This window comes from Sinocyclocheilus grahami, unplaced genomic scaffold (genome assembly GCF_001515645.1).
Source record: "Sinocyclocheilus grahami isolate Dianchi unplaced genomic scaffold, SAMN03320097.WGS_v1.1 scaffold341.1, whole genome shotgun sequence".
NCBI classification, from domain to species: domain Eukaryota; kingdom Metazoa; phylum Chordata; class Actinopteri; order Cypriniformes; family Cyprinidae; genus Sinocyclocheilus; species Sinocyclocheilus grahami.
The window spans coordinates 310,850-327,228 of record NW_015505520.1 but is presented as its reverse complement, the minus strand read 5'-3'; the positions used below and the strand labels follow the sequence as shown (position 1 = coordinate 327,228).

At 36.4% G+C, this 16,379-nt stretch overlaps 1 protein-coding gene across 1 annotated transcript; it reads left to right on the top strand.

Moving 5' to 3' along the window:
• Positions 1-401: 401 nt before the first annotated feature.
• sdcbp2 (syndecan binding protein (syntenin) 2) lies at positions 402-15,430 on the top strand. The gene is made up of 7 exons (XM_016295825.1): positions 402-616; positions 6,133-6,184; positions 7,629-7,725; positions 10,133-10,233; positions 14,793-14,951; positions 15,152-15,327; positions 15,397-15,430. The coding sequence occupies exons 2-7, from the start codon at positions 6,134-6,136 to the stop codon at positions 15,428-15,430; spliced, it is 618 nt and encodes a 205-aa protein (XP_016151311.1). The 5' UTR covers positions 402-616; position 6,133.
• The last annotated feature ends 949 nt before the right edge of the window (positions 15,431-16,379 follow it).

The window sequence follows — 16,379 nt, the reverse complement described above, 5'->3', positions numbered from 1 at the left end:
AAATGAAAGCTGAAGAGCAGGATACATTTACCTTCAAATTTCGTGGAAGCAGATTTAGAATGAGATCCAACTGTAGGGCAGCAATTAATTTACAGCTGATGTATGGTTCAGCAATTTACTCATTATGGAACCACTTATAGCTATAATAACACATAACCAAAACATACTGTAGTCATTTAATGTAGTTACTGAACTAAATTGGATAGAACTGATAACTTGGTATTCCAGCACTGCCATCAAGAAAAAATAACTGATCCCAGATCAGTCCAGTGATTTTACAGTATTAACAATATCTGGACTCTGGAGTTATTGTTGCCATGGTAGTTTTTGGCGGTCAGAGTGACTGTGCTTAAGTTAATGAGTAATACAAGTATAAATAGAAGTCTCAGCCCAACCTCCTTCATGAATGAGGTAGCAGGAAGTAAACTGTGTTACTAAACCAAAGTAATATACACGCACGTACTTTCTCTCGATCACCTCCCCTCTGTTCAGTGTTCACTTCACTGCACCAACCTTAAGCGGAAAAGAGTCCCGTCTACTGTGCTCGGCTTGTTTACATTGCTTCCCATCACATTTACCCCATTTCTTCAGAAGTCAGTCGTTAGAACGCAGAAAGGTAAGATAAGACGCGACACTCTTTAATGTAAATGTTGTTTTTTAATTATCGTCAAAGTGATTTTATTCAGTCAGGTATGTGGGACTCGCTGGCTAACCCAAGCTAAACTTAAACAGGCTGCTGCTAACACACACGAAGAACAAAGACGTGCTGGTGTTTACTCCGCTCTGCATTCAGTCACATTTATTGTATTTTTGTTTCTAAGGATATTTTGTATCGTATCACCTGGTCTTTATTTTTAGGAGAAAGAAATATAACTTTATTCGTGTAATTAGCATGATTGTGCGGTTGCTAACGGAGTTGCCGTGACTAGCTTGAGAGCTAAAAACAGCCAAACATACAGTCTGTATCAGTCAGACTACTTTCATATCGTGTTAATAATGCTTAGTTTAAGGTGACAGAGGAGTAAACCTCAGTTTAGTTTTTAAAACTGATGGCCGGTGCTTTCATCGCCTTACAGGTAAGTTATTGGGTAATTTAGAGCAGAACATTAAATGTTCACACAGATTTACATTGTTCGGCAGTGAATCACAAGACGATGTTGATGTTATAGATATTTGCCACGTAACATTCAAACAGCTTTATGCGTTTTCGTATTTGACTTATTAAATGGTATTAATCCCAAGATGTGTCACTGATATGAAACCTGGTCCTGTTTTGTTTCTTGAGAAGCAAGTTTTACTTTCGATTATTCCTGTATGTTCAGCCAATACATTATGGAAGGAACTGAATTATTGATGACAGATTAGCGGAAAATAAACGAAGAAACAAAGGCATAGATGAGTGATGCTAAATAAAGGCGATAACCTAGTTTTTCCTTTGGTTTTTTTGGTTGAAGGGACTTTCCCATATAATGACATAAATCAGATGCCTAGAATAATCTACATCATTTAATCGTTGACGGTTACGAGGAGATTGAGAAAGGGCTTGTAGTCATAATAACATATTTAAATAATTTATTTCATGACAGCTGCGTTACATTTTCCCAAAAGCTATGGATAGGATATTTCCACATGGATCCTTTACTGGACTCAGTCAACAGAGTTACAGACTGTTGCCATGGAAGAGTCGTTTATTATGCTCAGCACTCATTCAGTCTGCCTGAAAATTAGCTTTGCCCATTTCTCCCCCATACCAAAGGCCCCTCACCCACTCAGTCGGACAGTTATCTGCTGGCTTTGTCCCTAACTTGAGTTTGCACTAAAGATTTTTTCTGCAATTGCACTGAAAGTAGACCACATTTAGTCAAAGATGTCATCTAAACCAGATTTAGGGAGTGTGAAATCATTGTGCTGCTTCTGCTTTTTCCTGCATTAGTTTTGTATGATTTATTACGATTTACACTAAGGTTTAGATAAAGATAGGGTTGTTATAGTTTATAATTTAGTTATTATTCTTTCATTTGTTTTCAGTTTAAGTTTATGTATCTAAAACTAAAATTATTTGTGTTCACTTTATTATGTATTAATTAATTTTAGAGTCATGAAAATGTAGTATAGTTTCTGTTTCTTCATCGTTTTATATTTATGTTTATATTATTTTATTTTGTATTCATGTTTCAGTTTTTGTTCACGTTGGCATGAAATGATAATTCAGCCTATATAATTTCTAAATGTTTGTTATTGATCTTATTGTGAATCATCAATGCATATATCATAACTTATGCCGGACTCCTCCCAATTATTTTCTCCACATAAAATCTCTGTCCAAGTCTCTATCCAATCAAAAACCCAGCCCTTCATTTTGTTCTATTTCGATAATTTGTTTCACTGGGATGTACGTCATAATATGGAAGATAAAAATCTGTAACTACTTCATTGCGACTTTAATGAAAATAACACTGATAACAGGTGTTGACCTCAGATGACTTAGAGCCTCAGTGATGAGATTCCCAGTCGTTCTGTATTCCTGCTTTATTTATGACGCACTTTGTGCCCAGTCGATTCACTTAATTTCATGCGAGTAGCTGAACTAGATACAATAGAGGCACACATGTCTGCGAGAAGATTACTCACTGTCTCCATTAGTCCACTATTTGGAGACATCTCTACTTTATTGGAGTGCTCTTGACAGGAAATAATGGCCCTTTAGTGTCACAGAGACATTTTTATGCGATGAGAAACAGTGTTTGTGTGGAAGGAGCTTGTCAGATATACTTACTGCTTGTTTTTGACATTGCGGTTGAAACGTCATCTGTGTCTGTGTGTGGTGTGTGTGACATCAACAGGCAGTATGTGTTGGTTTGCATGAGCTGTTCTGTGTGCATTGGTGTGGGAGTTTATTCAAGAGGATGTGGGCGAGAGTGTTCTTTCTCTTCCTATGTTATGGTCATGTCTGTCTGTGAGTGTTTCACAGATTTGTGCGATATGTGAACGTGTATGAGCATGTAGTGCTTTAGCTTGAGTCTTAAATCTGATGTTATGGAATAAGCAGCTCCAGAGTCTCTTTAATCCGGTTGTAGATTCTCACCAAATAGTTCCCGTTTCTCATTTCAGTTTAGTTCCTATCCAGTCATCTACTAACTATCTCCATTAGTATGCGGGATGTCTCTTCAGGGAAGTGAGGCGATGTGCCGTTTCTCTCATTTGCCACCATTCAACCATGTCTCCCTAAATTTACAGTTTTCCTGTAACTTGATGTTTCTTGCTAGAAATTAGTATTTTGAAGACTTGTGCCTATCCGTATCTCCTGAGGGGCAGTGTATATGTTTACAGGCTTGTCTTTTGTATTTGTGATGCCGTCATGTTTCGTTACTCTCATGTTTAAGGTTTCATGATGCGTTTATGTTTAGATGCTCTAGGCTTTTCTCGTTGAGCAGGGTTTCTGTCATTTCCTGAATCTGGTGTTGGTTTCTGTTGTTGTGACGTTTACGGTAACCCAGTGATCTACAGGCAGTGGTTTATTGGCTAAAATGCACAATACGTCATGTGATCACAGTCATATGATTGTGACTAATGCCAGCATCAATCAATCACATGCCTGTATTATATCTCTTGTTGGTCTTTCCTATGCTTCTCATATTTTCCATTCCTTGTCTTCCTTTCTGTCTTTAAGCACTTTAATTTCTTTGTACTTCTTTGGCTTACTCTGTCTGTCTGTCTCTCCCTTTCCCTTCCCCTTTCCAGTAATGGATGTGTTCCCAGGAAAACACTTAACTTCTCATTGCTCTTCCACTGTAAGATGAAGAGCACAGTCAGGCAGTGTTTAATGTTTTATTTTGTTTGGATTTGAAATAGTTAGAGCTTTGGCTCTGTAGTAATGATTTCTGGTGGGATGTTATCATCATGTCAAATGTGGAGTTGGTGCTCATGTCCTGCCCTGAGCACTTTGTTAATCATGAACTTTAGTCTCTATTATCTGCTTTTCATTGTATAATAACAATTGTGGTTGTTAACATTACATGTAAGGCAATGTTGTAAATGTCCCGAGTGTTCAGCTTATGATGAATATCTCTGAAATGTGTCCTGTGTATATGGTAGTGATGTATCGTTGGATGTTTGTTGTTGTAATTATAATGTATACTCAGTAGCTACTGTCCTCAACTCAAAATCGCATGGATTGAAGTATGTCTACATATCTTTTGTGAAAATAGCTTGAGTCTGCTTACACTGGAAGTGTTAAAACGGCACGTCAGAATGTTCACTGGTATCTTTAGAATGCATGTCATCTTCAGAATGTTCAGTGCTAGACTTCAGCAATGCTAAAATGGGTGAATAACTTTGTATCCAAATTTATTTTTGATGGAAATATATTGATATTATGAAATTTACATATGCAATATATATAATATAAATAAATATTAGTGCTGTCAAACCGATTAATTGTGATTAATCGCATCCAAAATAAAAGTTTTCATTTACATAATATATCTGTGTGTACTGTGTATATTTATTATGTATATATAAATACACGCACATTATATATTTAGAAAATATTTACATGTGTATATATACAATTATATATTAATATCAATTAAATTATATACAAATATATTTAATATATAAACATAATTTTTCTTATATATACATTCATTGGTGTGTATTTATATATATATATATATATATATATATATACACCGTACACACACATACTATGTAAACAAAAACGTTTATTTTGGAATGCGATTAATCATTTGACAGCACTAATAAATATACAATAAATAATAATGTTAATTGCTGTACTTAAGTAATGTTAGAATAGATTAACTATCTGTGCTACTTTATTACTGACTGAAAGCTGTTAATATGAAGTTGCTGCTGTTGTTGTTAAATATAAAATTTAATGCAAATATAATAATAATAATGCTTGACTTATGCAATGCTAGAATGGATGAATATTTATGCAACTTTATAGTTGACTGAAACTTATTGATATAATTTATCAAATATAGTACAAATATCATATTATGCAAAAAGTAAATATAAAAAAAATATAAAATTATAATAGTATTTATTGTCCACAGACAAAATGTTTGATGTAACAATCAACAAACAAACAGATAAAATAGCAATAAAATTACACATGTTATTTCTCTTACATTATTAAATGTAAGCATTTATCCGGTGCAAATAACATTTCTTTTAATATACACATTTTATCAGTTAATGCATTTCCTTGTAATCAAACCAGAGTTGTTTGGAGGATAGAAATGTAAATTAAATACAAATGTAATACTTTTTTTTGGCTATGAAATCAAATAGGCTACACTGCTGGATCATGTATAATATTTGTCCTGTATTTTCCTAATGACAATTTTATGATTGGTTTGCAACCCCTGCGTCCCCTGCATATTCTATACCCATGAATCAAACCCATGATCGCTGGTGTGACTAGCAACATGCTCTACTGATGAGCTTTGGAGGCAAGAATTTTAACCAATGCAATCACCGAGCTATTGCCTGGAGAGCTGTGAAACATCCGTTACCAAGTGTTAAAGAGTTTTATCTGTGCCCATTCCTCTGTTGTGAAGTGATAGTTACTCCTCTATCTGAAATCAGGAGCAGTCAGAGTTATTGTAGGAGTTATTATGATTTCTGGTGTTTTATCGATGTGTTTTTGTTACATCAATGAGGATGACTGTGCAGAACACACAGATGGACTCACAGGTGGATCGTTTCACAAGTGAAAGCAACGCCACCACAGAGCTAATGCCTGGAGAGCTGTGGCACATCCGTGTGGTGTGTGTTTGTGTGTGTGTGTGACGGGGGGTGTTTGAGAAAGAATCAAATTCATGAAAGTGTCGGCCATGATGGAGCAGCCTGATAAATTCACCATGTTTTTGTTCCTGAGTTGTCTTCTGTGTGCTCCTAATACACTCCCTCATCTGTCCCGTCTAATTAGTATAGGTTTCAATTCCCATGTGAGTCATATGGTTGCTAGTCAGCTGAAAAACAAACTAAGGCAATATGGCTGTATATGATCGTCCTCAAAGTATTATTTCCTGGATTTCAACACTTTTAGCTGCACACTGCCTTGTTTTCTCCATTTTCATGCTGCGACTGTTGTGTTTTTTCCAGGATGTCATTGTATCCATCCCTAGAGGACCTTAAAGTGGACAAGGTCATTCGGGTAAGCAGTGTTTTACTTATATACTGTTATAGTATCTATTAGGGGCTGCAAGATAATATTTAAACGAAGCATTTTGCTAAAAAATTTACAATCATGATTATTAATCTTAATCTTTTTCATTTGGGAAATTTCTTTTTACAGTTATTGTGCTTTCACATAAGCACAAATTAAGAAAATGTCAACTCGTACGTAGGGTTGGGTACCGAAATCCGGTACCAATATGGCACCGGTACCTATGTAACCGGTATGTACTAGAACCGAATCCGAACGCAGATTTTGGTGCCATGCCTGAGCGATCGATTGAAATATTTGTCTTCTGGTTCTCCGAAACAGACATAAGAAGAATCATAACAGGCACCGCACGTGAAAAATAATTTCCCGACTGAGAAAATGCACGTGAACTCAAGTCAGAAAGCTCTAATAATACAAATCCAACACGTCTTTGTAGTAACGAGAGTGTCCATGTTGTTTTCACATTCCGACTTAAAAGCACAACTCTTTTGTCCAACAAAAGAGAAAATTATAACCTTTTTACTCCACAACACCAGTCAAATGCTTCCTTTTGTGATGTCCGGGATTCGGCTGTTTTCTTAATCCCATTTCCGCTGAATCTCTGACCATTGCCGCCTGCTCCCGCAACATGTGTTTCGCTCCCGCGATTTTCGTTTCATTTGACCCTCTAACTCTAGCAATCTCTATTCTAATGCTTCTTCTAATTTTATCTGCTTGTTTTTTTTTTTTTATAAAAAGACTTGACCTGGAATTTTTTTAATAATAAAATTTTTTTTTTTTTAATAAGTATCGGTTCAGGCACCGGAATCGTTTTAAAAGTATCGATTTGGCACCGGTATCGAAAAAAACCCAAACGATACCCAACCCTTCTCGTACGCATGGTTTATTGTACGTTATCTAGTTTCAAGTTTAATTATATTTATCATACATAAACGTTTTCTCTACAGCACATGTATTGTAGCACAGAGGTTGCATTTATTCAGCAACCACAATCACAAAAAAATATAGTCAAGATTCATGTTTGGATATATCACAAATATCGCAGATGATTATGCTTAAATATTCAAGAGAAGGAGAAATCATGATCACGTTTAAAATATAAATATATTAGTGCGGCCATAGTATTTATTAATATTTTGATTCCCCTTTATATTTTCTTTTTTAGTTAATTTGTATTGATTTTATGTATTTTTGTACTTTTTAAATTTGTTTTTGTTTAAAAAAAAATCTAAATGGTTTTCCATTATATTTCAGTTTTAAATAGTTAAGTTGGTTAAGCTTTCTTGCTTGCAACATTTCTAGTTTGTTTCTCATCCAATATCATTTAATTTCTCATGTGTTTTATTTTAGGATAACACTGAAGATAAGTTGGTGTTTTAAAAGAACTGTTATTGAAGTTAAGTGGATGTTCACATGTGGTTTGCTCCTCTAGGCACAATCCCAGTTTGCCAATGCCACCTCCAGCACCCCAGCCATCACTCAGGGGGTTTACCAGCCACAGCCTGCCACACAGGGGATGCCAAGCTCAAGTGAGTCCCGGCCTCTGCCTGTCTGTCTTGCTTCTATCTACCTTATCATGCCATTCTCTCTTTCATTTCTAAAGTGCTGAGTGAGAGCTGTTTTTATAGAAATGAAAGGCTTGCCAATGTTTCGTGCCATTGTCAAACAGGAAATGAAGACATGCCTTAGGGAATCTGGGAGCAATTCAACAACCTTCCCTACTTCCTTTTTTTAATCTCAGTGTAAAACAAGCGCTCAAGTTGAGGCCCTCTTATCCAGGCAGCACTGCCTTCCACCTTTGTGCTCTTATTGTGTCCCTGTGTGCGGCCTCTCAAGACACTGCCAGGATATTACATAACTAGATCGTTAAAAAAGGAGTTTTTTAAGGTGGGGGATTCATATAGTACTGTAACTTGTGCTGATACGATGGTCCCTGAAGCTCACGTTATTATAGCCTCAAAGCATTGGTCAATAGGGTGAAATTCTTTATAACAGTGTCAGTGTGATTGACATTGTCCTGTTATGTTGTCTAGCTGTAAAAAATATACTCACAAAAATAAGTTTTTGTGAGTGTGTGTGTGTATATACTGTAACCCCCTCATATATATTTTTGAATGTTTCACATACACATTTATAGAAAATAAGTCTATGCTCACCAAAGCTGTGTTTATTTCAATTAAAACTACAGTAAATACAGTTTTAATATATTTAATATTTTATTCCTGTGATGGCAAAGCTGAATGTTCAGCATCATTACTCCAGTCTTCAGTGTCACATGATCCTTCAGAAATCATTCTAATATACTGATTTGCTACTTAAATATTTAGTATTATTATCAATGTTGAAAACGGTTTCTTTAAAAAAAAAAAAAAAGAATATTTAATATTTTTGTGGAAACTGATACTTTTTTAGGATCCTTTAAAGGTGTCATGAACTGCCTTTGTTTTTATTTTGTACTGTTCTGTGAGGTCCACTTATAATGTTATCAAGATTTTTACATCAAAAAACTTATAATTTAGTAGTAATAAGCTATTTTCTGTCCTGTTTTAACCCCCCTCAACAGAACGCCCCGTTTGAACGTGTGACGGATTGTAGACTCGGAAGTAAACGCCCACTGCTATGATTGGCTAACAGCATACATTCATTCATCATAGATGGACATCATCATTGTGTCTTGTTTGTAAACGTATCCACTGTAAAATGAAGGGAGCAAAGGACTGAGTTCTTACTGATGCGGTCTGATTCTTCATTAAAAATAAAGTTCATTCACTCTTTCCTAATGTTGGGATCAGAAGGAAGGCAACGCAAACACTGTTTTTTTTCCGCCACAACTTGGCACTGAACAGGGTCTTGTTGTCTTCAGAGCATGTTTATCGTTTGGTTTCTGCATAGACCTGCACGTTCGCCTCTCTTATAAACACTACTTGTCCGAATCGGTTGGCAGGGCTTAACAGACAGTGATGTCGATCTTCTTCTTTTTTAAGTTATATTTATGGGCTTTTATGCCTTTAATGGAAAGGACAGTAGAGAGTAGACAGGAAAGCATTGGGTGGAGAGAGGGGAGCAGGATTGGCAAAGGACCTCGAGACGGGTTAGTGTTCCGCACAGTTGCACTAACCACAAGGCTATTGGCGCCGACATGTCGATCTTCTTCTGCGGAGGCGGTGCTCATCCACACTAAAACATAATAGAGTAGAACATTCCACAAGCTGTGGTTTTGCGAGACGGCCTTCAATATAAGCTGTTTTTAGACTAAGATTTGAGTTTGGAAACTTACAGGATGTTTTTATAGTACAATGACCTCTTATGTCACAAGATCAAGGGAGTTTTGGTTTCTCAGTTCATGACCCCTTTAATAAATAGAAAGTTCAAAAGAATTTATCAGCATTTATTTGAAATATAAATCTTTTGTGACATTATCACTTTTGATCCATGCTGAATAGAAGTAACCAAACTTTTGAACAATTCTCATTTTACACATATATGTGCAATATTTCCATATATATATATATATATATAGCGGTATGTAGCTGTATAAATGCATGTCTGGGTTTTTCCCACCATCATCAGGTCCAGTGTAGAAATTTAGAGACGGACTGGTGTGCTAGTTTGTTTGTGTAGGAACATGTTTCATAGGCGGACATTTTCCTATCTGAGTGCTGGATAAAGCAGGAGGAAAAGAGGGGAGGACTGTAGTCATGACTCAACTCAGGAAATAATTACTGGATGGAAACATTCATTGCCAGAATCTGAAACCAGCGACTGGCTGAGTGTCGACACTTGAACTCTCTGTTCTTCCTAGTTCTCTGTTTTTCTATGTTCTGCTTTTTTCACTTGATGCTGTCATAAAACACACTCAAATAAACTACATCACTATGCTATTATGTTAGCTGCTAGCTTTGTCTGTGTTATATGGATAATCTTTCTCTCCCTCAGCTCTGTATCCCAATCTGGAGGAGCTGGGTGACTATATGGGCCTCCGTCTGAACAGCGATGAGGTCCAGAGAAACCTTGCGCTGGTCCCGGTGGCTGACAATGTAAGTGATTGTCACTGAACACGCCTGTTTATTTTTAGAGTTCAGTTCCCTCTAAGTATCGGCACTCATAAAGAAATATTTAATATATGCAAACAATGACATTTCAGAGTCTCAAATGTTTCCCTAGCAGTGCTGTTACTCTTTCCTGATTTAGTTTGCTCTACAGCCTGTTTTTCCATCTCTGTCACGGTTGTCTTGTACAATATTTTCTCTGTTAAAGCAGCCAAGAGTAATTGTGTAAGATTTGAAAAAGAGGAGGTGGCGGTGGTTGTGTATGTGTGTTAGCATCTGTGCTTTTGGGAGGTTTTTTTGGGGGGGGGGTTTTGTTATTTTTCTCTGAATAGTTCAAACTGGCCACAGGGTGTCTTATTCTTTTCAGCATCATTCCTGGAAGCAGAGCTCAGAATGACTCATGCACCATAAGGCATGTGTTGGAGTAATGCTAATGTAGGCTGCTTTCAGAGAGCATCTTAAAAAGATACTCAGTGTTCATAGTACTGAACATTAGACCAGCATCTCCCTTTTTGCATCTTTTTGTGTCAAAGATCCTCATAGCCCCATTAATAAGGCCCAAATACCTCTTAATCAACAAAAAAACACTAATGTATTAATCTTTTCACTAATACTGGATATCAAAAACCGACTTGCCTTATAGCTCATTCTATTATCAATATCTAGTTTTGTTCCATAAAAAGAAACCGAAAAAACATTATTTTATTACAGTAATTCATTCACATTAGACATTTGGTATCAGTTATAGTGAATGGTGTTTATATATATATATATATATATATATATATACACACACACAGTGGGTACGGAAAGTAGTCAGACCCCCTTAAATTTTTCACTCTTTGTTATATTGCAGCCATTTGCTAAAATCATTTAAGTTAATTTTTTTTCCTCATTAATGTACACACAGCACCCCATATTGACAGAAAAACACAGAATTGTTGACATTTAATGTCAACAATTCTGTGTTTTTCTGTCAATATGGGGTGCTGTGTGTACATTGAGGAAAAAAAATTAACTTAAATGATTTTAGCACAATATAACAAAATAACAAAGAGTGAAAAATTTAAGGGGGTCTGAATACTTTCCGTACCCACTGTGTGTGTGTGTGTGTGTATATATATATATATATATATTAGGACTGTCAGTCGATTCAATTGTTTTAAAATAATTCATTACAGGGTGCTGCGATTTATTTAATCGCTAATTAAATTTGGCTGTGAAAATACCCCCAAAAGATAATTTAACACAATAATAGTTAAATGTTTAGGCTACAACAGCCTAACATAAACTATGGAACATAAAAGAAGATAATTTGTGAAACATCTCTATTTTTTGTTCATACAATGAAAGTCACTGGGAACTAAAACAGCTTTGTTACCAACAGTCTTCAAAATACCTTATTTTATGTTGTGCAAAAGAAAGTAAGTCATTCAGGTTTGAAACAACATGAGGGTGAGTAAATGATGACTGTTTATTTATTTATTTATTTTTGGTGAACTATCCCTTTAATGTTTTTTATTTTATTTATTATAAATGAAATAATAGGCCTACTCTAAAGAAGAAAATAAAACTGCCAGCAGGTGGCGGTAAATGTCTTTATTCCTTCGATTCGTTCAAATGGCTGATTCATGCAGGAATGAAGTAAACGGCTCTCTCTGTGACTGAATCCGAAAACTTAGGCAGCTGACTTGCTGCCTCGCTGCCATATGAGGCAATGACTTTTCAGGCAGTGTTTTTGCACGAAGGTACCTCATGAAACTGATTTCGGACAGGCTTCTGAGGCAGCGTTACGGTTTAATGATCTACAACAAAATAGAACGAGTTTTGTGATAACTAAACAAATATTTAAGTACTATAATATTGATTTCTCACTAGAAATAACATCAAAAGTGCAAAAAGTTAGTCAGAAATATACATCTATACACAAACTGACCACCAAAAGCAACTTTCAGACGCCATCTTTATTTATTAACTCAACTGTCACAGAATGGAATGCACAGGATTGTGGGATATCAAAGGCAGCGAAGGATACATCTATGCTGCCTTCAAAATTCGATCAGAAGAAGGTACCTCCGGAGACAGGAAGTAAAGTAGAATTTGGATTCAGACGTGCCTTGCTGCCTTCCTGCCTTGGAATGCTGCCTCCGAAGGCAGCATTTTAGAGTTTTCGGATGCAGCCTATGAATGGGCCTTTGAATCACTGGTTCATAAGATTCGTTCACGTGAATTAATTCAGAAACTAAACACCGCTGTGTTGCTCACAGATGCACAACAGTTCTGCTGTGGCTTTATAGGCATTTTTCTGTGGCAATATTGAACAAAAACACACAATATTGTGTTTAAAATATAACGCAATATAAACCTCTTGTTTACTGAACTGTTGTATAAAATCACCTTATGTCTATGATTTGCGCTCGTGTTCTTCGTGACAAAAACGGTACTCGTGTGATATTGCTCTTGTAATGGTGTAATATGCTTATCATGGTATAAATAAGAGACAAAACTCATAAAGGGGCATTTTTGCCCCAATATCTTGAATTTTAGGGCATAACTTTGTTTATGGGGTTGTTGCCCTGCATCATTTTTGTCAACCGTCAAACTATATGAAATGTAAGATGATGTACAGGTTTGGGGATGGGGCCAGTGCGTTAACTGCGTTAAAATATTTTAATCGCGTTATTTTTCATAACTAATTAAGTTAACGCGTTAAACTGACAGTCCTAATAAAAAAAAAAATATTAAAAAAATAAAAATACAAAAAATAATTATTACATATTACATATTACATACACACACACCATTTAGGCCAGTGGTTCCCAACCCTGGTCCTGGAGGCACCCCAACACTGCATGTTTTGCATGTCTCCTTAATCAAACACACCTGATTCAGATCATCAGCTCATTAGTAGAGACTCCAAGACCTGAAATTGGTGTGTCAGAGAAAGGAGACATGCCAAATGTGCAGTGTTGGGGTGCCTCCAGGACCAGGGTTGGGAACCACTGATTTAGGCTACCATTACTATTCGAAAGTTTGGGGTCTGTAGGATTTTTAAATGTTTTTAAAGTCTTTTATGCTCATTAAGATTGCATTTATTTGTAGAAGAATTTTTTTTTTAACATTATAAATTTCTTTACTGTCACTTTTGATCAGTTTAATGTGTCCTTGCTGAATAAAAGTATTAATTAAAAAAAAAAAACCTTTTTGACCCCCAACTTTTGAACTGTTGTGTAAATATACTATTGCTAATTGTTACGTTCACTAGTGGTGTGGTGGTCTAGGGGAAAAGGGGAACGCAGACAAGCACCCCTACTGTTCACACACAAATAATGAGGAACACAGGGAATGACCGAAGCCAAAACAACTGGAAGTTTCACAACAAATATAGGTGGTTCGCTCTATTAACAGATTATAAATATTTACAACCCAGCATGTGAAAGCTAAATGCAAATCGTGCTATAAACCATGAGCCTATTTACAACTATACATAAGAAACTATACTTAATCAAAACAACAAAAGAAAAAAAAAAACTGACCACAGAGAGAAAGAGAATGAGCAGTGCTAAATTAGAGAAAATAACAAAACAGAAGGTGCTAACTTAAAAACCCCTCCCTCTGTTCTAACTGAAAACAAACGAAAGAAAAGAAACACGAATCTTCGGCGTCATACGCCCTAAGTAACCTATACTGTCCTAAAACAAAAGATACATAAAGTGGCACACGCTCCTGACCTGGTGTGTTTAACAAAGGCAGACCTGTCACTCTTCTCTCCAGGAAGGTGTAACACAGATCAGGGAAGGCGTCCCCTGACTAAACAGTTAGGAGCGAACCACACACAGTCGTAAGAGTAGCATACAGAGAGAGACTAATAGCAGCAAAAATTAGCAACGGCGAAGCAAGCCCCAACTCCGCCTCGCTCTCGAAGCACAAGCTTGAACGTCTTAAATACCGAGCTGTCATTCGTGATTGGTTGTCACAAATACAGATCCTGACAGTCCAGCCAGCCAATGGCAAAACCTAAAGAAGAAAAACAGCAGAGAGTAGAGAGACAAGAAAACTTTAGCAAAACTAGCAATAACAAAAGGGGAGGGAAAGCACAAAACGCTGTCATGTAACACTAATGTTCAACTAATTTGAGTTTTACACCCCTCTTATCACTTCCTGTCACAGCTTCTACTGTCCTATCATAATGAAGGCATAAATGCAAATAAATAAAAATAAATAGATTTATTAAAATATTTACAAATTAACATGAACCTATATTAACATTTCTAGTTAATATATTAAGTAACATTAAAATTGAACCTTTATTGTAGTATTTAGGTGTTTCTTAGTTATCTTCTACTGACAACATATTTGTAGGTCATGAATTCTTAATAAGCTTTACAGCTTTGACAAGGCAATATATAAATGTTTTGGAGAACCCACTGATTGGAAAGTACTGCATTAGACCATTTGCATGGGCCACGGTTAACTTTTCATGTCGTATATGTGAATAATGCACTCACACGTATGAGAATAAATACAAATTTTCTCTTGCTTGGCAGCAAGTGGCAGTGCCAAGTTCTGTGGGTGGCATGGTGCGGCCCGTGACCGGTGCAGACATGGGTATCAGGAGGGCAGAGATTCATCCAGGTCTTCGGGAGGTCATCATCTGCAAAGACCACGAAGGAAAGGTCGGACTCCGACTCAGAGATATCGATAATGTGAGTAAAGCTCTTTGCATTAAACTCTTCCTCGGAGTTAGCGTCGTGTTTCATTGTTTTGAGTGTGTAATTGGTATGTAGGTTAATCGGTAATGTTTTAGGGCAGCACACCCTCATTCTGAGCAGATCTGTCATTCTTATCATCACCAGCAGGTTGAGGTGTTATTATCTTTCATGTGTGTCATTTCCTCTTTCTGTAGGGAGTGTTTGTCCAGCTGGTGCAGGCGAACTCTCCTGCGGCGTTGGGTGGCCTGCGTTTTGGAGATCAGGTTCTGCAGATCAATGGGCAGAACGTTGCTGGCTGGAGCTCAGATAAGGCCCACAAAGCTCTGAAGGCAGCAGCTGAACAGCGCATCGAGCTCATTGTCCGTGACAGGTCAGTCATTTCTATCAATACAGTATAAACATTTGTTCACCATGCTGTTTAATATAGATCCTTTTACAGAACAATGAGGGTCAAGAGCGATGTGTTGCAGTGATGTCTGTACACACTAATATTACCATTAAAATATTCTACACAAAAATATTGAGACACTATGAAACATTACCAGACTTACAAGACTGGTTCCACTTAGGGTGCTGATCCTGTTAGACAACACCGAGACAAAACTGAAGTGCCAGGTGAAGATGTAAACACGTCATTAGAATGACCATTTAAGAAAAAAAACCCTCTATAACAAAGGTACATTTGTGAGATCTAATCTTCTAGGCACAGTCGTATAATCCTGTTTAACAGACTGATGTGTCAGTTTGCCACCAATTTCAATATTCACTCTGAAAGAAAAAAGCATGGCTTATCACTTTCGTCTTGTTGGAGGCTATTTCCATTTAACCCAACAATTTACAGAAAATATGCAGTGCTAATGTCTTTAAACCATATTCGAATGTGATACACATTGGTAAAGAAACAAATTATCCATTGCCAGCTTACCCTAAAAAGTGTTATTGGAGAGTAATGATTCAACAAGATATGCATGTTACAAGACATTTTGTGGTTACAAAAGTACATTCTAAACAAAAATTGTGCCAGTTGACATTGACATCAAACTTGGATATGTTTTTCTTAATCCTCCCCAAAAATGCTATAAAAACTGTGGATATGGAGAAAAACCTGTCACTTTGCTAGAATGTTCAGACAATTCAGGGAGAGCCTGCTAGCTTCAGAAAATAAAGACCTTATTAGTAAACTAACATGTATTGAGATCTGTAGATCCTAATGGAGGATGGGACTCTTTAAAGCAAATAATCTGTGATTTTTTAATTGCCATCCAAATGCAGAAATAAAAATGAACGGATATCCATATACACATGCATTCTCACATTAAATTGCAAACACTCATACAAAATGGAAAAAACTGTGATATGACAATACATGACAAAATATAAATATTACTCAAATTTACCAGCATACAGGGCCAACATACTCAT

Coding starts and splice junctions, on each gene's coding strand:
- sdcbp2 (XM_016295825.1), top strand. CDS start 6,134: ATGTCATTGTATCCATCCCTAGAGGACCTTAAAGTGGACAAGGTCATT. Junction 10,234..14,792: donor TGGTCCCGGTGGCTGACAAT/GTAAGTGATTGT, acceptor CTTGCTTGGCAG/CAAGTGGCAGTGCCAAGTTC. Junction 15,328..15,396: donor GAGCTCATTGTCCGTGACAG/GTCAGTCATTTC, acceptor ATCCTTTTACAG/AACAATGAGGGTCAAGAGCG.